This window comes from Ranitomeya variabilis, chromosome 6 (genome assembly GCF_051348905.1).
Source record: "Ranitomeya variabilis isolate aRanVar5 chromosome 6, aRanVar5.hap1, whole genome shotgun sequence".
NCBI lineage: Eukaryota > Metazoa > Chordata > Amphibia > Anura > Dendrobatidae > Ranitomeya > Ranitomeya variabilis.
In genome coordinates this window covers 578048284-578070383 of record NC_135237.1, presented here as the reverse complement: position 1 = coordinate 578070383, position 22100 = coordinate 578048284, and the positions used below count along the sequence as shown (strand labels likewise).

The window sequence follows — 22100 nt, the reverse complement described above, 5'->3', positions numbered from 1 at the left end:
ACCAGAGGGAGCCCAAGAACAAACTCACACAGTACCACTCATGACCACAGGAGGGAGCCCAAGAACGGAATTCACAACAGTACCCCCCCCCTTGAGGAGGGGTCACCGAACCCTCAACAGAGCTCCCAGGCCGATCAGGACGAGCCAAATGAAAGGCACGAACCAAATCGGCCGCATGGACATCGGAGGCGACAACCCAGGAATTATCCTCCTGACCACAACCCCTCCATTTCACCAAGTACTGAAGCCTCCGTCTCGAAATACGAGAATCCAAGATCTTCTCCACCACATATTCCAACTCCCCCTCGACCAAGACCGGAGCAGGAGGATCAACAGAAGGGACCACAGGCACCACATATCTCCGCAACAATGACCTATGGAACACATTATGAATGGCAAACGATGTTGGGAGGTCCAAACGAAAAGACACAGGGTTGAGGATTTCCAAAATCTTATAAGGACCGATGAAACAAGGCTTGAACTTAGGAGAGGAAACCTTCATTGGGACATAACGAGAAGACAACCATACCAAATCCCCCACACGAAGTCGGGGACCCACACAGCGACGGCGGTTAGCAAAGCGCTGAGCCTTCTCTTGGGACAAAGTCAAATTGTCCACCACATGGTTCCAAATCTGCTGCAACCTATCCACCACAGAATCCACCCCAGGACAGTCAGAAGACTCAACCTGACCCGAGGAGAAACGAGGATGAAAACCAGAATTGCAAAAGAAAGGTGAAACCAAAGTAGCAGAACTAGCCCGATTATTGAGGGCGAACTCAGCCAATGGCAAAAAGGTCACCCAATCATCCTGGTCAGCAGAAACAAAACATCTCAAATAAGTTTCCAAGGTCTGATTAGTTCGTTCGGTTTGACCATTCGTCTGAGGATGGAAGGCTGACGAAAAAGACAATTCAATGCCCATCTTAGCACAAAAGGATCGCCAAAATCTGGACACAAACTGGGATCCTCTGTCGGACACAATGTTCTCCGGAATACCATGTAAACGAACCACATTCTGAAAAAACAATGGCACCAAATTGGAGGAGGAAGGCAACTTAGGCAAGGGTACCAAATGGACCATTTTGGAAAAACGATCACAAACCACCCAGATGACAGACATCTTCTGAGAGACAGGAAGATCCGAAATAAAATCCATGGAAATATGCGTCCAAGGCCTCTTCGGGACAGGCAAAGGCAAAAGCAATCCACTGGCACGAGAACACGAAGGCTTGGCCCGAGCACAAATCCCACAGGACTGCACAAAGGAACGCACATCCCGCGACAAGGAAGGCCACCAAAAGGATCTCGCCACCAAATCCCTGGTACCAAAAATCCCAGGATGACCCGCCAACACCGAAGAATGAACCTCGGAAATAACTCTACTGGTCCATCTGTCTGGGACAAACAGTCTCTCTGGTGGACAACGGTCAGGTCTATTGGCCTGAAACTCCTGCAACACCCGTCGCAGATCAGGAGAGATAGCAGACAAAATCACCCCCTCTTTGAGAACACCAGTCGGTTCAGAAACTTCCGGGGAGTCAGGTACAAAACTCCTAGAAAGGGCATCAGCCTTCACGTTTTTCGAACCCGGAAGATATGAAACCACGAAATTGAAACGAGAGAAAAACAGCGACCATCGAGCCTGTCTCGGATTCAACCGTTTGGCAGACTCGAGATAAGTCAAATTCTTGTGATCCGTCAAGACCACCACACGATGCTTGGCTCCCTCAAGCCAATGTCGCCACTCCTCAAATGCCCACTTCATTGCCAACAACTCTCGATTACCAACATCATAATTCCGCTCGGCAGGTGAAAACTTTCTTGAAAAGAAAGCACATGGTCTCATCACAGAGCCATCAGAGCTTCTCTGCGACAAAACAGCCCCTGCTCCAATCTCTGAAGCATCAACCTCGACCTGAAAGGGAAGAGAGACATCGGGCTGGCGCAAGACAGGAGCCGAAGAAAACCAACGTTTCAACTCCTGAAAGGCCTCCACGGCCGCAGGAGACCAATTCGTCACATCAGAACCCTTCTTGGTCAAATCCGTCAAAGGCTTCACCACACTAGAAAAATTAGTGATGAAGCGACGGTAAAAATTAGCAAAACCCAAGAACTTCTGAAGACTCTTCACAGATGTAGGTTGAGTCCAGTCATGAATAGCCTGAACCTTGACTGGATCCATCTCGATAGTAGAAGGAGAAAAAATAAAGCCCAAAAAGGAAACCTTCTGGACTCCGAAGAGACATTTAGAGCCCTTCACAAACAAGGCATTGGCACGCAGGACCTGAAATACCATCCTGACCTGCTTCACATGAGACTCCCAATCATCAGAAAAGACCAAAATATCATCCAGGTACACAATCATAAATCTATCCAGGAACTCTCGGAAGATATCGTGCATGAAGGACTGAAACACAGAGGGGGCATTAGAAAGCCCAAAAGGCATCACCAAGTACTCAAAATGGCCTTCGGGCGTATTAAATGCTGTTTTCCATTCATCGCCCTTCTTTATGCGCACAAGATTATACGCTCCACGAAGATCTATCTTGGTGAACCAACTGGCCCCCCTAATCCGGGCAAACAGATCGGACAACAGTGGCAAGGGATACTGAAATTTGACCGTGATGTTATTTAGAAGGCGATAATCTATACAGGGTCTCAGAGAACCATCCTTCTTGGCCACAAAAAAAGAACCCCGCACCCAAAGGGGACGAGGACGGGCGAATATGTCCCTTCTCCAAGGACTCCTTTACATAACTCCGCATAGCGGTATGTTCTGGTACAGACAAATTAAAAAGTCGTCCCTTAGGGAACTTACTACCAGGAATCAGATTTATGGCACAATCACAATCCCTATGAGGAGGTAGGGCACTGGATTTGGGCTCATCAAATACATCCTGGTAGTCCGACAAAAATTCAGGGACTTCAGAAGGAGTAGAAGAAGCAATTGACACCAAAGGAGCATCGCCATGAATCCCCTGGCACCCCCAACTTGACACAGACATTGCTTTCCAATCCAGGACTGGATTATGAGCCTGCAGCCATGGCAGACCCAACACGACAACATCATGCAAATTATGTAGCACCAGAAAGCGAATTACCTCCTGATGTACAGGAGCCATGCACATGGTCAATTGAGTCCAGTACTGAGGTTTATTCTTGGCCAATGGTGTAGCATCAATTCCCTTTAGCGGAATAGGGAATTGTAAAGGCTCCAAGATAAAACCACAGCGCCTGGCAAATGACAAATCCATCAAATTCAGGGCAGCACCTGAATCCACAAAAGCCATAACTGGGTAGGATGACAGAGAGCAAATCAAAGTAACAGACAAAATGAATTTAGGTTGTACAGTACCAATGGTGACAAACTTGGCAACCCTTTTTGTGCGCTTAGAGCATGCTGAGATAACATGAGCAGAATCACCACAGTAAAAGCACAACCCATTCTGACGTCTGTGGTTTTGCCGTTCAACTCTGGTCAGAATCCTGTCACATTGCATAGGCTCAGGTTTCTGCTCAGAAAATACCGCCAGAGGGTGCACAGGTTTGCGCTCCCGCAAACGCCGATCAATCCGAATGGCCAAAGACATTGACTCATTCAGACCCGCCGGCGTGGGGAACCCCACCATAACATCTTTAAGGGCTTCAGAAAGACCCTTTCTGAAAATCGCCGCCAGGGCACACTCATTCCACTGAGTGAGCACTGACCACTTCCTAAACTTCTGACAATAAACCTCTGCTTCATCTCGACCCTGAGAGAGAGCCAGCAAAACCTTCTCTGCTTGGTCTACCAGATTTGGTTCCTCATAAAGCACTCCAAGCGCCAGAAAAAACGCATCAACATTTAGCAGTGCCGGATCTCCTGGCGCCAAAGAGAATGCCCAATCTTGAGGGTCACCCCGCAACAAAGAAATAACAATTTTGACTTGCTGAACAGAGTCGCCAGATGAGCGAGGTCTCAGAGAAAGAAATAACTTACAATTATTCTTAAAGTTCAAAAACCTAGATCTATCTCCGGAAAACAGCTCAGGAATAGGTATTTTAGGCTCTGACATAGGACTGCGGACTACATAATCCTGAATGCCCTGTACCCTTGCAGTGAGATGATCCACACTAGAAGACAGACTCTGAATGTCCATATTAGTAGCTGCATACAGAACCACCCAGAGATTAAGGGGAGGAGAGAGGCAAAACACAGTGCAGAGGAAAAAAAAAAATGACCTTAAGATTTCTCTTCTCCCTCTTTAGCTGCATTAACACTTTCGGGCCTGCTGTACTGTGATGATCCTGGTGGTAGGATCTCAAACTGACCTGACACATATACCCTGAATATATAGGACAAGTTCTGGGGATGTGGAAGCTATACTGACCGCAATCCTGATCCTATCCAAACACACTAAAGGCAGCTGTGGAACGTTACCTGAAAACCTAGACGTCTCGTCACAGCCTGAGAAACTGACTACCCCTAGAAAGAAAGCAAAGACCTCACTTGCCTCAGAGAAATATACCCCAAAGTTTTAGATAGCCCCCCACAAATAATAACGGTGAGTCAAGGGGAAAACACAAACGTAGAGATGAAACAGATTTAGCAAATGAGGCCCGCTAATACTAGATAGGCAGAAAATAGATAGGTGTCTGTGCGGTCAGTACAAAAACTATCAAAAGTAAACCACGCAGAGAATACAAGAACCCCCACAGCCACTCACGATGTGAGGGGCGCACTCTGCACCCCAGAACTAACCAGCAAGCAAAAAATCACATAAAAGCAAGCTGGGCTGAACTCATAATATAATGAGAAACGTTTTCAAGGAAATAATGAGAAACTGAACAAGCAAACTTAGCTTCTCATAGCAGGAGACTGGTCACAAGGAATATTCAGGAGAGCACGGGATCAGGACTGAATACACCGACAGCAGGCGACAAGTAAAGGTCCAGGTGAGTTAAATAGGCCCAGCCTAGCAGGAGATGAAACAGCTGAGCCCAGTCAAGACCAGCCATATCGCTAAAGGCCACCAGAGGGAGCCCAAGAACAAACTCACACAGTACCACTCATGACCACAGGAGGGAGCCCGAGAACGGAATTTACAACAGTGACCCCTCTTTTTACAGTAGAGAATCCACAGTGTGACCGCTCTTACTGTAGAGAATCCACAGTGTGACCGCTCTTACTGTAGAGAATCCACTGTGTGACCCCTCTTACAGTAGAGAATCCACAGTGTGACCACTCTTACAGTAGAGAATCCACTGTGACCCCTCTTACAGTAGAGAATCCACAGTGTGACCGCTCTTACTGTAGAGAATCCACAGTGTGGCCGCTCTTACTGTAGAGAATCCACTGTGTGACCGCTCTTACTGTAGAGAATCCACAGTGTGACCGCTCTTACTGTAAAGAATCCACTGTGTGACCCCTCTTACTGTAGAGAATCCAGTGTGACCGCTCTTACTGTAGAGAATCCACAGTGTGACCGCTCTTACTGTAGAGAATCCACAGTGTGACCCCTCTTACAGTAGAATTACAGTACACACAATCCACTGTGTGACCCCGCTTACAGTAGATAATCCACAGTGTGCGTCAACCACGATTTATGTATATATAAGTTGTTTAGATTTTGATAGATTTTTCTTTCTCTTTCATGTCTTCCCCATGGATGATGACGTCTGCATTCCTTAGTTTGGCATCGGGTATTTGTCAACGGTGAGTTAATTGTTGTGAGGTCATCTCTCTGCTCCTCCATTGTTGTGCGGTCATGTCTCTGCTCCTCCATTGTTGTGCGGTCATCGTTCCGCTCCTCCATTGTTGTATTGTCATCTCTCTGCTCCTCCATTGTTGTTCAGTCATCTCTCTGCTCCTCCACTGTTGTGCGGTCATCGTTCCGCTCCTCCATTGTTGTGCTGTCATCTTTCTGCTCCACCATTGTTGTGAGGTCATCGCTCTGCTCCTCCATTGTTGTGAGGTCATCTCTCTGCTCCTCCATTGTTGTGCGGTCATCTCTCTGCTCCTCCATTGTTGTGAGGTCATCGCTCTGCTCCTCCACTGTTGTGCGGTCATCGTTCCGCTCCTCCATTGTTGTGAGGTCATCACTCTGTTCCTCCATTGTTGTGCGGTCATCTCTCTGCTCCTCCATTGTTGTGCGGTCATCTCTCTGCTCCTCCATTGTTGTGCGGTCATCTCTCTGCTCCTCCATTGTTGTGCGGTCATCGCTCTGCTCCATTGTTGTGCGGTCATCTCTCTGCTCCTCCATTGTTGTGCGGTCATCTCTCTGCTCCTCCATTGTTGTGCGGTCATCGCTCTGCTCCAATGTTGTGCGGTCATCTCTCTGCTCCTCCATTGTTGTGCGGTCATCGCTCTGCTCCTCCATTGTTGTGCGGTCATCGCTCTGCTCCTCCATTGTTGTGTGGTCATCTCTCTGCTCCTCCATTGTTGTGTGGTCTGTCATGTTCCCAATGGCAGGGAATTAAACACATAACACGGGCAAAAACAGGACGAGCTCTAGGGTGATGGAACCTGAGCTGACCGCGATCCTGAACCTCAACACTCAACTAACAGCAGCCGGGGAACGTTCCTGGGGGGACTCTAGACGTCTCGCGCCAGCCGGAGATCTAGCTACCCCTATCAGAAGAATCACAGACCTATCTTGCCTCCAGAGAAATATTCCCACAGAAATAGCAGCCCCCCACATATAATGACGGTGAAATGAGAGGAAGGCACAAACGTAGTTATGAAAATAGATTCAGCAAAATGAGGCCCGCTTAAGCTAGATAGCAGAGGATACAAAAGGTGAACTGCGCGGTCAGCTTAAAACCCTTCAAAATACCATCCTGAAATTACTTGAACTCATGTGCCAACTCATGGTACATGAGTGGTAATTTCAGCCCACTAGAGCAACCAGCAGCAGAGAATTACATATCTGCAAGCTGGACTAAAAACATGAAAGCAAACATGAAACAGGGAAATCCAGACTTAGCTTGTCTTGAAGGCCTAGGAGCAGGTAGCAAAGGTAACAGAGACACACTGATACATTGATAGCCGGCAAGGGAATGACAGGAAAGCCAGGTTAAATAGGAAACACCCAGCCTCTGATGGACAGGTGGAAACCAGAGACCGCAACCCACCAAAGTCACCCAGTACCAGCTGTAACCACCAGAGGGAGCCCAAAAACAAAATCCACAACAGTACCCCCCCCTTGAGGAGGGGTCACCGAACCCTCACGAGAACCCCCAGGGCGATCAGGATGAGCTCTATGGAAGGCGCGGACCAAATCAGTCGCATGAACATCAGAGGCGACCACCCAGGAATTATCCTCCTGACCATAACCCTTCCACTTAACCAAATACTGGAGTTTACGTCTGGAAACACGAGAATCCAAGATCTTCTCAACAACATACTCCAATTCTCCCTCCACCAGCACCGGAGCAGGAGGCTCAACCGAAGGAACAACGGGCACCTCATACCTCCGCAATAACGACCGATGGAACACATTATGAATAGCAAACGATGCTGGGAGATCCAAACGAAAAGATACAGGGTTAAGAATCTCCAAGATCTTATAAGGACCGATGAACCGAGGCTTGAACTTAGGAGAAGAGACCTTCATAGGGACAAAACGAGAAGACAACCACACCAAGTCCCCAACAAGAAGTCGGGGACCCACGCGGCGACGGCGATTAGCAAACTGCTGAGTCTTCTCCTGAGACAACTTCAAATTGTGCACCACCTGATTCCAAATCTGATGTAGCCTGTCCACCACCACGTCCACTCCAGGACAATCCGAAGGCTCCACCTGACCAGAGGAAAAATGAGGATGAAACCCCGAATTACAAAAGAAAGGAGAAACCAAAGTAGCAGAACTAGCCCGATTATTAAGGGCAAATTCGGCCAGTGGCAAAAAGGCAACCCAGTCATCTTGATCAGCAGAAACAAAACACCTTAAATAAGTTTCCAAGGTCTGATTAGTTCGCTCCGTCTGGCCATTCGTCTGAGGATGGAATGCAGACGAGAAAGACAAATCAATGCCCATCTTAGCACAAAACGTCCGCCAAAATCTAGACACAAACTGGGATCCCCTGTCAGAAACAATATTCTCCGGAATCCCATGCAAACGAACCACGTTCTGAAAAAATAAAGGGACCAACTCAGAGGAGGAAGGCAACTTAGGCAAGGGTACCAAATGAACAATCTTAGAAAAGCGGTCACACACAACCCAGATAACGGACATTTTCTGTGAGACAGGAACATCTGAAATAAAATCCATGGAAATGTGCGTCCAAGGCCTCTTCGGGATAGGCAAGGATAACAACAACCCACTGGCCCGAGAACAGCAAGGCTTAGCCCGAGCACACACTTCACAAGACTGCACAAAGGTGCGCACATCCCTTGACAAGGAAGGCCAACAAAAAGACCTGGCCACCAAGTCTCTAGTACCAAATATTCCAGGATGACCAGCCAACACAGAAGAATGGACCTCGGAAATGACTCTACTGGTCCAATCATCCGGAACAAACAGTCTTTCTGGTGGACAACGATCAGGTTTATCCGCCTGAAACTCCTGCAATGCACGTCGCAAGTCTGGGGAGACGCCGGACAATATTACCCCATCCCTAAGGATACCAGTAGGCCCAGAGTCTCCAGGAGAGTCAGGCACAAAACTCCTGAAAAGAGCATCTGCCTTCACATTCTTTGAACCTGGCAGGTATGAAACCACAAAATTGAAACGAGAAAAAAACAACGACCAACGAGCCTGTCTAGGATTCAGACGCCTGGCAGACTCAAGGTAAATCAGATTTTTGTGATCAGTCAAGACCACCACACGATGTCTAGCACCCTCAAGCCAATGACGCCACTCCTCAAATGCCCACTTCATGGCCAAAAGCTCCCGATTACCCACATCATAATTGCGCTCGGCGGGCGAGAATTTTCTAGAAAAGAACGCACATGGCTTCATAACCGAGCCATCGGAACTTCTCTGTGACAAAACCGCCCCCGCTCCAATCTCGGAAGCATCAACCTCAACCTGAAAAGGAAGTGAAACATCTGGTTGACATAACACAGGAGCAGAAGAAAACCGGCGCTTAAGTTCCTGAAAGGCCTCCACAGCCGTAGGAGACCAATTAGCAACATCAGCACCCTTTTTAGTCAAATCAGTCAAAGGTTTAACAACACTGGAAAAATTAGTAATGAACCGACGATAAAAATTAGCAAAACCCAAGAACTTCTGAAGACTCTTAACAGATGTAGGTTGTGTCCAGTCACAAATCGCCTGAACCTTGACGGGATCCATCTCAATAGTAGGAGAAAAAATGTACCCCAAAAAAGAAATCTTCTGGACTCCGAAGAGACATTTTGAGCCCTTCACAAACAGAGAATTGGCCCGCAGGACTTGAAACACCCTCCTGACCTGTAGAACATGAGACTCCCAGTCATCAGAAAACACCAAAATATCATCCAAATACACAATCATAAACTTATCCAGATATTTACGGAAAATATTGTGCATAAAGGACTGAAAGACTGAAGGAGCATTAGAAAGTCCAAAAGGCATTACCAAATACTCAAAATGGCCCTCAGGCGTATTAAATGCGGTTTTCCACTCATCACCCTGCTTTATCCGCACAAGATTATACGCACCGTGAAGATCTATCTTAGTGAACCACCTAGCCCCCTTAATGCGAGCAAACAAATCAGTCAATAATGGCAATGGATACTGATATTTGACTGTAATCTTATTCAGAAGGCGATAATCTATACAAGGCCTCAGGGAACCATCTTTTTTTGCCACGAAAAAAAAACCTGCTCCCAGAGGGGACGAAGATGGACGAATATGTCCCTTTTCCAAGGACTCCTTAATATAATTCCGCATAGCAGTATGCTCTGGCACTGACAGATTAAATAAACGACCCTTAGGGAACTTACTGCCAGGAATTAATTCTATAGCACAGTCACAATCCCTATGAGGAGGGAGCGAATTGAGCTTAGGCTCCTCAAAAACATCCCGATAGTCAGACAAAAACGCAGGGACCTCAGAAGGAGTAGATGAAGCGATTGAAATCAGAGGTGCATAATCATGAACCCCCTGACATCCCCAGCTTAACACAGACATTGTTTTCCAATCCAGGACTGGATTATGAGTTTGTAACCATGGCAGACCAAGCACTAGTACATCATGTAAATTATACAGTACAAGGAAGCAAATCACCTCCTGATAAACGGGAGTCATGCGCATGGTCACTTGTGTCCAATACTGCGGTTTATTCATAGCCAATGGTGTAGAGTCAATTCCCTTCAAAGGAATAGGAACTTCCAGAGGCTCTAGACTAAAACGGCAGCGTTTGGCAAATGACCAATCCATAAGACTCAGGGCAGCGCCCGAATCCACATAGGCATCGACGGAAATGGATGACAGTGAACAAATCAGAGTTACAGACAAAATGAACTTAGACTGCAGAGTACTAATGGCAAAAGATTTATCAACCCTTTTTGTGCGTTTAGAGCATGCTGATATAACATGAGCTGAATCACCACAATAAAAACACAATCCATTTTTCCGCCTATAATTTTGCCGTTCACTTCTGGACTGAATTCTATCACATTGCATAGTCTCAGGTGCCTGTTCAGAAGACACCGCCAACTGGTGCACAGGTTTGCGCTCCCGTAAACGCCGATCAATCTGAATGGCCATAGCCATAGACTCATTCAGACCTGTAGGCGCAGGGAACCCCACCATAATATCCTTAATGGCCTCAGAAAGACCATCTCTGAAGTTTGCAGCCAGGGCGCACTCATTCCACTGAGTAAGCACTGACCATTTCCGAAATTTTTGACAATTTACTTCCGCTTCATCATGCCCCTGAGAGAGGGCTAATAAAGCCTTTTCAGCCTGAATCTCCAGGTTAGGTTCCTCATAGAGCAATCCCAGTGCCAGAAAAAACGCATCCACACTGAGCAATGCAGGATCCCCTGGTGCCAATGCAAATGCCCAATTCTGAGGGTCGCCCCGCAGGAAAGATATTACAATCTTGACCTGCTGAGCAGGGTCTCCAGAGGAGCGAGATTTCAATGAAAGAAACAATTTGCAATTGTTCCTGAAATTCAGGAAGGTAGATCTATCTCCAGAAAAAAACTCTGGAATAGGAATTCTAGGTTCAGACATAGGAGTGTGAACAACAAAATCCTGTATATTTTGAACTTTTGCAGCAAGATTATTCAGGCTGGAAGCCAAACTCTGGACATCCATGTTAAACAGCTAAGGTCAGAGCCATTCAAGGGTTAAGAGGAGGTAAGAAGCAGCTAGACAGCAATTAAGGGCTAGGCAGCAAAACTCTGAGGGGAAAAAAAAAAAAAAAATTTCCCTTCAACACTTCTTTTTCTCCTACTTCAGCCCAAACAATTAACACTTTGTGGGCCGGCTATACTGTCATGTTCCCAATGGCAGGGAATTAAACACATAACACGGGCAAAAACAGGACGAGCTCTAGGGTGATGGAACCTGAGCTGACCGCGATCCTGAACCTCAACACTCAACTAACAGCAGCCGGGGAACGTTCCTGGGGGGACTCTAGACGTCTCGCGCCAGCCGGAGATCTAGCTACCCCTATCAGAAGAATCACAGACCTATCTTGCCTCCAGAGAAATATTCCCACAGAAATAGCAGCCCCCCACATATAATGACGGTGAAATGAGAGGAAGGCACAAACGTAGTTATGAAAACAGATTCAGCAAAATGAGGCCCGCTTAAGCTAGATAGCAGAGGATACAAAAGGTGAACTGCGCGGTCAGCTTAAAACCCTTCAAAATACCATCCTGAAATTACTTGAACTCATGTGCCAACTCATGGTACATGAGTGGTAATTTCAGCCCACTAGAGCAACCAGCAGCAGAGAATTACATATCTGCAAGCTGGACTAAAAACATGAAAGCAAACATGAAACAGGGAAATCCAGACTTAGCTTGTCTTGAAGGCCTAGGAGCAGGTAGCAAAGGTAACAGACACACTGATACATTGATAGCCGGCAAGGGAATGACAGGAAAGCCAGGTTAAATAGGAAACACCCAGCCTCTGATGGACAGGTGGAAACCAGAGACCGCAACCCACCAAAGTCACCCAGTACCAGCTGTAACCACCAGAGGGAGCCCAAAAACAGAATCCACAACAGTGGTCATCTATCTGCTCCTCCATTGTTGTGCGGTCATCTATCTGCTCCTCCATTGTTGTGCGGTCATCTCTCTGCTCCTCCATTGTTGTGCGGTCATCGCTCTGCTCCATTGTTGTGCGGTCATCTCTCTGCTCCTCCATTGTTGTGCTGTCATCTCTCTGCTCCTCCATTGTTGAGAGGTCATCTCTCTGCTCCTCCATTGTTGAGCGGTCATCTCTGCTCCTCCATTGTTGTGAGGTCATCTCTCTGCTCCTCCATTGTTGTGTGGTCATCTATCTGCTCCTCCATTGTTGTGCGGTCATCTATCTGCTCCTCCATTGTTGTGCTGTCATCTCTCTGCTCCTCCATTGTTGTGCGGTCATCGCTCTGCTCCATTGTTGTGCGGTCATCTCTCTGCTCCTCCATTGTTGTGCTGTCATCTCTCTGCTCCTCCATTGTTGTATTGTCATCGCTCTGCTCCTCCATTGTTGTTCAGTCATCTCTCTGCTCCTCCATTGTTGTGCGGTCATCTCTCTGCTCCTCCATTGTTGTGCGGTCATCTCTCTGCTCCTCCATTGTTGTGCGGTCATCTCTCTGCTCCTCCATTGTTCTGTTGTCATCTCTCTGCTCCTCCATTGTTGTGCGGTCATTTCTCTGCTCCTCCATTCTTGTGCGGTCATCTCTCTGCTCCTCCATTGTTGTGAGGTCATCTCTCTGCTCCTCCATTGTTGTGCGGTCATCTCTCTGCTCCTCCATTGTTCTGTTGTCATCTCTCTGCTCCTCCATTGTTGTGCGGTCATTTCTCTGCTCCTCCATTCTTGTGCGGTCATCTCTCTGCTCCTCCATTGTTGTGTGGTCATCGGTCTGCTCCCCCATCAGTGGGGGTGTCTGCACCGCACTGGGCTACGAGTCAGAAATCCGGATTCAGATGTCCACTGACCTCAGTATTGGAGGTTGGAGTGATGACTTCTGCTTTTGCATTGGATGTAATAAGAGTCGTAGATCCGTCTGAAGACCACATGGACCAAGCCATAAAGAGGCTTCACGAGGGGACTTCACACAGGTCCTACATCCAGGATTATGGGGTGAGGGGCACGTAATGTACGGAAGCAGGACCCCTCTGTGGAGGATACTCAGCCCCTTTTGCCTGATTATGTGGAGGTCAAAATGTCACCCCCTGTTGTCACTGGTCCAGCAGGAGTGAATGTGGTGGTGGGTATGGATGAGGAAAACTCTTGGTCTACGCCATGTTCCAAATTATTATGCAGATTACATTTTTCTCGCATTTTCCTAAATGGTTGGTGCAAATGACAGTCAGTCTAATAAAAGTCATCACCCGTTAGATTATACATCGAATTTTATTGAAGAAACCTCCCAATGATAACAGTATAATCTCCAAAATGAATAAAACCTCACAATGCACTGTTCCAAATTATTAGGCACAGTAGTATTTCTAAACATTTGATATAAAGAACTGAAAATTCTCATTTGTGGAATTTGCAGCATTAGGAGGTCACATTCACTGAGCAAAAAAGGTATTTAACTCCAAAACTCCTAACAGGCCAAGTTACATGTAACATAGGAGCCTTCTGTGATGTCACCTTCACAATTCTTGCATCCATTGAACTTGTGAGTTTTTGGAGAGTTTCCTCCCCATCTCCGGGCTCTGGGGATGGCACGCTCCAAAGACAGGGGAGAGATCACTAATGGTAGAGGGTCGAGAGGTTGATCTATCCTTCTGGATAAAGAGGCATGGCCTCAGGGCCTTCCGAGAGCAAAGAGGGGGGATACAGTGTGGTCCCTCCCAACAGACGGGCCGGGTAGTGTGCATAGGAATGTGGTCCGTCTTCGGTGCAGGGGTATTGATCCGTGTCCTCCAAGGTATAAGGTTGTGGAGCTCCTGCTGAAGGTAGGATTCAAGGCAATTGTCATCTATGCCTTGATACATCCCTATTCCACACCTGAGTTTGATGTCAGCTTTGTTCGGCCGGAGGGGCTTGAGCTCTTCTGGTCAAATTATGAGTTGGCAAAATAAGAACCTGGCTGGCGAGACTTTGCCATTCAGGCGGTGTCTCACCAAAACCAAGTCAAGAAAGTGACCGTGATGACCTGTAACGAGTCGCTTTCTTGTTATGACATCATGGTGTGGCTTGGCCGGTATGGAGAGGTGGTGGAAATGCCAAAGAAAAACCGTGACGAGTTTGGTATCTGGTCAGGGGCCTGGACGTTTATGGTAAAACTTAAAGGGAAGGTATCGTGTTTGTAGATCATGTAAAGCTGTAGTAGCTTCGTACGCAGTGAAGAAGCAGTGACCCACACATTCAAACACAAAAGTGTCTTTAATGTGTTTCTTCACAGCATTAAAGTCCAGTACACACAAATGCATATAACTTCAGTGATTAGTTTACACCAGTTCAATGCAATACATTTCACATGGCTTTAGATTTGCGGTCCCTAAACAGGCCAGACTTCCCTTGTCTAGTTTCCCTGGGCGACCGCACGCCATCTCAGTCTCTATATGTCTCCATACACACAGCCTCATATGTTGCAGACACTACACACGCCAGCCCTCCTCTGACTAGTTCTCGTGGGTGTCCTGCATCGCTGTATCACAGTCTCTGTACTCACTCAGCGCACTGCACTCTTTATCCTCTGGAGTGCAGCCGGGTACAAATAAGACAGAGTCTCTGTACTCACTCTTTACTCACACAGTCGTACACAGTTCAGGATATCCTCCGGATAGCTCCCGGGCACCATATCCACCTGTTTGCAATCGTTGCACATGCTAGTCCTCTTTCGGGCACAGGACATCCACCTCCGGGCACAGAACATCCACCTCCGGGCACAGGACTGTCCACATCCAACTCCTACGGGCACAGGACTGTCCACCTCCGGGCACAGGACTGTCCACCTCCGGGCACAGGACTGTCCACCTCCGAGACCAGTACCATGGACGACTTGCATCTCTGTGTACGCTGCGGGTGCCAGGCTATTCAGCTGTCCTGGGTGCTGGCTCTGCTGGCCTCCATGCACTCTGCAGACCAGCACACACCAGACTGACACTGACGTGCACCTCGCGCACCTGGCCTCATCTGGCCAGACACCTGACACGGCCGACACGGCCTGCACGGCCTGACACGCCCATACCCCTTACTGCAGGGCTTTTAAACACACACAAACCTGTGGCCTTCAGCCAACTGGAAAACACGGACCGGAAATCCATGACTCTCATGCACACCTATGGACTTCATCCGTCTGCATGCACATTCTGGGGAGAAAAAACAGCACCCCCTAGCTGTATCAGAGGCCACAGCCTCACAATCATTAATAAATCAATGTAATGTAGCATAACATGCTGTTATAACCAAGTTTTGAATGTATTTGAAACGTATTTTGTGTGTTATAGAAGTTTAAAGAAGTCACTGGGGGCTGACCTCTTGTTTTCACAGTAGCAGCACGACACTATCAGTGTCATAATACGGCACCCCATGGTCATAGGAGATAACAGATGGACTCCGACCCTATCTATTGTAATAGAACTGTCGCTACTGTGAACTGGGCACCTCTCTGTGGGCTGCACAATTCACAGTAGTGGGAGTGTTCTGTTGCCGTTTTCATGGAGCCCTGGATCTGCTAATTAAACATAAGCAGTACTGCTTCCAGCAGAACAGATTCATGCCTTTGTAAGATAAGATAAGGAGCTGTGGGGTCTGCAGTGAATGGCCAGGCATTGTGGAGTGGGATGAGAGAATCATGTAATCTGGGTGAGAGAACCTGATGGGAGTGAGAAAAACAGTAACTGCTGGTGATATCAGATCACAGGGCAGTCACCCACAAAATGGCACTGCCCTGTGATTCTACTCTTCATTCTGCCCCAGGGAGACCACCAAAAAGGGGAGGGATATGGTGATGTCAGCAGTTACTTCCCCAAGTTTGCTGCTAACATTAAAGCTGGTAAGTCTTATTATAGCTGCTTGAGTTCTAAAATGGAAAATGCTCCCCCTAGTGGTAAATATACTGTGTGTATATATATATATATATATATATATATATATATATATATATATATATATATATTTGTAAGAAAATACATAATATTTTTCATATAGAAATGTTTGCAAACAGTGCAAACATTGCATTAATACATTTTAATTACTATTTTAATCTTAATTTAAAAAAAAATAAAAACTACAAGAAAACTGGTGGCACCTTCCCTTTAAGCATTCAGGTGGTACGGTTGTCCACATTCCATCATCTGCCTTCCTGGGTAGGGATCGTATCCTGGTCTTCTCCCGGGGACAACCGAAGCTCTGCCACTGGTGCGGCGACCCCACACACTACAGTGCAAACTGCACTGTGCAGAAATGTGCATTGTGGGATATCGGCCATCGTGCTGTATCTTTGTCACGATAATGTAAAAATGTCATATTGTGAGTTTGCTTTCAGAAGGTTACATGGCTTTCCAGAGACACGCTGTGGGCTATTCCGACCCCCCTCTCTGCTCTCTCTGCCTGCTGCTTGTGTGTGTGTGAACCCTGAAGCCCTCCCTGAAGAATTATTATGGTTGTATGCTGCAGGCAGAGCAGTCTCCCTAAAACTACTCATTCCCCCTCCCACATGGTACTAGTTGAAACTGGTGTAGCCACCATGATATTCTTTGTTCCATTAAAGTGACATATTCTGGCACCGATCCGGGCTAGAGATATTAGAATTATACACTCACCGGCCACTTTATTAGGTACACCATGCTAGTAACGGGTTGGACCCCCTTTTGCCTTCAGAACTGCCTCAATTCTTCGTGGCATAGATTCAACAAGGTGCTGGAAGCATTCCTCAGAGATTTTGGTCCATATTGACATGATGGCATCACACAGTTGCCGCAGATTTGTCGGCTGCACATCCCAAAGATGCTCCATACAAGGCAGGATGGATCCATGCTTTCATGTTGTTTACGCCAAATTCTGACCCTACCATCCGAATGTCGCAGCAGAAATCGAGACTCATCAGACCAAGCAACGTTTTTCCAATCTTCTACTGTCCAATTTCGATGAGCTTGTACAAATTGTAGCCTCAGTTTCCTGTTCTTAGCTGAAAGGAGTGGTACCCGGTGTGGTCTTCTGCTGCTGTAGCCCATCTGCCTCAAAGTTCGACGCACTGTGCGTTCAGAGATGCTCTTAGGCCTACCTTGGTTGTAACGGGTGGCGATTTGAGTCACTGTTGCCTTTCTATCAGCTCGAACCAGTCTGCCCATTCTCCTCTGACCTCTGGCATCAACAAGGCATTTTCGCCCACAGAACTGCCGCTCACTGGATTTTTTTTCTTTTTCGGACCATTCTCTGTAAACCCTAGAGATGGTTGTGCGTGAAAATCCCAGTAGATCAGCAGTTTCTGAAATACTCAGACCAGCCCTTCTGGCACCAACAACCATGCCACGTTCAAAGGCACTCAAATCACCTTTCTTCCCCATACTGATGCTCGGTTTGAACTGCAGGAGATTGTCTTGACCATGTCTACATGCCTAAATGCACTGAGTTGCCGCCATGTGATTGGCTGATTAGAAATTAAGTGTTAATAAGAAGTTGGACAGGTGTACCTAATAAAGTGGCCGGTGAGTGTATATTCCAGATAGATCTATCACTCACTGAAACCGCTAGCAGCTAAACGCAAAGAGTGCAAAATGTGGATTTCTCCTTATGCGGTTCATGTAAGTACGCTGTGCTTACACTTAAAAGAATCTCCATGATGTGGGGCACATTCTGATCATCATGTCTTTCTTATACGAGGTTCATACAGCGAGATATGCGTAAAAATAATTTTCATATTCTAAGTAAAGGGGAGGTGTCAGCCTCTAAGTGATGTCACCACAGGGGAAGTGTCTGGGTTTTGGGCTAGGAATAACTTAGTGAGACAGCATTCTTGCAGTGTCTTTTGTCCGGGGTCTAGCTGCTCTACAGATGTGATATGCATCTTGATGTATCTCCTGAGCACATGGGCAAACTGGAGATGAAATGATCTGAATGACCTGTAAGTGTTCTTTTCAATTTTAATCCCATTTTATTTGTAATTTGCATTGTACATGTGCAATTGTCTCCTTTATAATTTCTTTTTTATACTTTGTAAACACTGCCTACCTTTTTTTGAGTAAAATATACAATTTATTAGCTTGTCTCTCCTTGTTCTATAACTAACTGTCGCATCCTCTGAAGGGAATTATGCTACTGATTTGGGTTGGCTCTGGACCCGTTAACAATTAAGAGAATCGGAGCTGGTGGCAGCATACTTTGTTCTGTGCATTTGGGAGGCTTTGTAGCAACCACAGCGTTGATAATTATTGTTCCCGCCTGAGTGGGAGTAGTTATCTCGAGGGTAAAGGGGATGCCAGAGAGCTGCAAGTTCCAAACCGGAACTGTGAAGTGGGATATAGATAAATCCCCTTCAGAAGGAACCAGGGGCAACCAAACAACCCCGGTTCATGACAAATTGGTGTGAGTGGTGGGGATGATAAAGGTATCTTCCCCGTGAACCATGACAGATTGGTGGGATCCCTGACGTATCCGGTGGGATCCATGACAATCTTGTGTGGAGATTAGGTGCCACCTGTGTGGTGAGTTAGGTCACCCAGTCAGCCATTGTCCTTGCTCCTTCGCTAATGCAGTCGTGACCCCGGTGGGAGAAAGCCGTGAGGCTGATTCTGCTGGGGAAGGGACTAGCAGGGGTGATTTAGCTGAGGGGCCAAGGAGGAAAAGCAATAGAAAAGAAGCCTACCCAGCTGCAGACAGAAGAGGGAGCTGGGCGAGCTCTGGGCTACCGGGACAGCCCCTGTCCAGGACGCCAGTCTTGTTGCTGAGGCCCCGAGGAATGATGAATTGGATGAGGAGGTCAGGAGGATCCACAGGGAGGAAAGCGCCACTGCCTCTGAATCCTCCCATTATGAAAGTATGGATGAGGATAATAGGCAGTGGCTAGAGGACAAGCGTAAGTTCGGCACCAAAAAGAAGAGAAAGAAGGGAGATAAAAAATCTCCCGCTCTGACCAAGGTACCTAAGGAAGGAAAAACTGACTCCCCACTGGTTGGTCTTTCTAACCGGTTCTAAGCCCTTGAGAACATCTCTTCCTCTGAGGAGGAAGCTGAGGGCGGTGTTCTGGCTTCGGCGGGGCTCACAGGGGACGCCGAGTCTCCTTCTTCTGGGAATGTAAGGTCCTTGGAGAGAGGCACTGGCCCAGAGTCCGAAACGAGGACGATAAAAAGAAATGGACACCTCTGTGTCGATAAAGAGGGGGAAGGATTCCTCCTCTGAGGCAGAGAATAAGGGGAGTGGGAAGAAGAGAGCCATCTAACTCAATCACCAATGATGGCGGTACCCACTCCGTTGACGCTGGCGTCCATTAATGTCGTCAGCAACAGCAGGTTTTGGAGTAAATATAAAAATTAAACTATAATTATTAATCCTTTAAAATCATTAACTCAGGTGCCAAAATAAACTGCAATACGGTGATGGTGCAAGAAAAACAAAGATAAGGTGCAAGTAACTTAATTAAAAAACCACCACAGACTCGTTATGGTTTGGATATAACCACGCTATATCACAGTTTGTGGTTTGTCGGCCTTCAAATGTCAATATTCACTCTTATATCAGGTGGTTCCCACCTTCTTTGCGGATCACAAACATGTCCTATAAACAGATGTAGGATGTGCTTTATGAGAATATTCATCAGCATTGTACCGTAATACTGACCAAAAACATGTTAAATCAGCGTAGAATGTGCTTTATGGAGGTGTTCGTTAGCACTTTACCGCAACATTTACCAAAACATATGTTATGCATGTGACTTTAGCGCTCAACAGCAGTCTGGCACAGATATCGTCAAAGACTGCTACCTTGATGCTGAGTGACGCGCTATCATTAAATATCAGAGATTGGCGGTGTATAAAATCGGCAACAAGCTCAAAAAATGCAGGAGGAAACCAAAGAATTCCATCCCTATATGTATCATTAATCCCACACCACAGCCTGAACACATCTATGCCGCTCTCATAGAGACCCATTTAGAGGCATACGTTCTGTACGCCGTGATGCTGGGTTTGATTCCTCTCCAACAGTTTATACCACCTGTATCTCCGGGTGTATACACCGGTTCTATCAGGCTGAGTTCATGAAGACGCTTCTCTGGCCGTGGATCATTGCCGTTTCTCTGCCAGATGGTCCCTTTCACACATACAGTCTCCCAACGCGTTTCATTGTGCAAAGAATCATCAGGGGCATCGTGACATACGTGTTACAATGAAATGAGCTTTGCTGAAGTTCTCTTTCACTCACTTGCTTTTTATCAGCTGAGCGCCGGTGTTTAGTGCCGAGTGTTTCCGGACACCAGGAAAGGCCCTTCCGGTTATTGGAACGCATGCACCGTGTTCTGGAGCGCATTCATCACTTCCGGTAATTGGAACGCAGTCAGGGTATCTTGACCCGCTTGCGGTTTGTGATCATACCGCATCTTATAAATAGTGATGTGCATAAACTTGTTATATTAGGGTATCATTTATCGTTAATGAGCCTATACCATAGGTGACTACTCGGATAATCTAATATTATATTTATTCATATCCTAGATAAATTGGGCCCTAACGGATAAGTACAGGATTAAATCATAATCCAAAAAATATTTTTTATACCTTCATGGATAAAGCCTAACAGAAGCCCAATACGATATCGTGAACACTCAAGTACATTCTAGCCGTGGCCTCGCTATTTTATGAGGTGGAATAAAAGAAGGCCATCTAGGATGTCAATTCTCTAGATATTGTTTTTGTATTTTTTAGAATAAATTCATAAGCAATGACACAACAGACCTCCCAAATATAGGAAATGATAGAAAAGGGTGACGCTAAAATGTATCCCTAGTTGACATTTACCTATTGATCTACCTGTGGCGGAGGTTGGCACCCTATCTCCTGCACAGTGGTGCCCCCACTCAACGGCGGCTGTCCCTATTCTTTCAGACCCTATTATGCCACTACAGCTACAGGAAGGAAGAATAGTTTAGTTGTTCGTTGAGACCTTTTGGTGTTGTTGTTTGTAGGCGAAATATCCACCTACTTTCTTTTTGCAAGATGCACTTCTCCCAGTCACCTCCTCTTTGAGACTGTTAGATCCTGTCAATCCCCATAAACTTAACAATGTTCACATTCCCATTATGTACCTTGTTTATATGGTTTACCACTGGGGTATCTCTCCTGTTTATGGTGTCTCTGTGATGCTCTCCCACCCTCCTTCTTAGTTCCCTACTGGTTTTTCCTACATATTCAAGGCCACACTCGCACGTCATTTTGTATACAACCCCCATGGTCTTACAGTCGATAAAGTGATTTATACGGAAGGTTTTCCCCGTCACATTGCTCTTATATTCCGTTCCTTGGCTCATAGCTCTGCAATATTAACAACTGCCACATCTGTAGCAGCCTTTTACCTGATTCCCTAACCAAGTGGGGTTTGTTGAAGTAGAGGTGGAAGTAAAATGGCTGAGGACTATTCTGTCTTTAATAGAACGACCTCTTCTGTAGGAGATTTGTGGTGAGGGAGTGATAACGTCTCAGATCGGCATCCATCTCGAGAATAGGCCAATACCTTTGTATAATCTCTCTTAGGTCTCTCGCTCCATTAGTGTATCTCGTGATGAGCCTAATGGTGTCATTGTTCTCCTTTTTCTGAAATGGAGTAAGTCTTTTCTCACTAACATAGAGGAGGACCTAAATGTTTCTTTCAGGACATTATCCGTGTAGCCCCGTTCCTTTCAGATCGTTCTTTTGTTTTTGGTATGTTGTATTATCCGAACAATTTCTCCATATCCGGAGATACTGGCCTTTTGGGATGTCCCTCCTGAGGGGGGCCGGACGGTTGGATTCTCACCTCTGGAGGGAATTAGATGCCGTTGGTTTTCTGTACGTTATGGTCTTTAGTTGTCCATCTCTC

At 46.6% G+C, this 22100-nt stretch overlaps 1 protein-coding gene across 4 annotated transcripts in view; it reads left to right on the top strand.

Moving 5' to 3' along the window:
- The window catches only part of NRBP2 (nuclear receptor binding protein 2), a 142805-nt gene that overhangs the window by 74565 nt on the left and 46140 nt on the right, over positions 1 to 22100 (top strand). For all 4 annotated transcript variants that reach the window (XM_077271503.1, XM_077271504.1, XM_077271505.1 and 1 more), the window contains one exon: positions 5675 to 5698. In XM_077271503.1, the coding sequence (XP_077127618.1) occupies positions 5675 to 5698 (24 nt within the window). The remainder of the gene's footprint in view (positions 1 to 5674; positions 5699 to 22100) is intronic.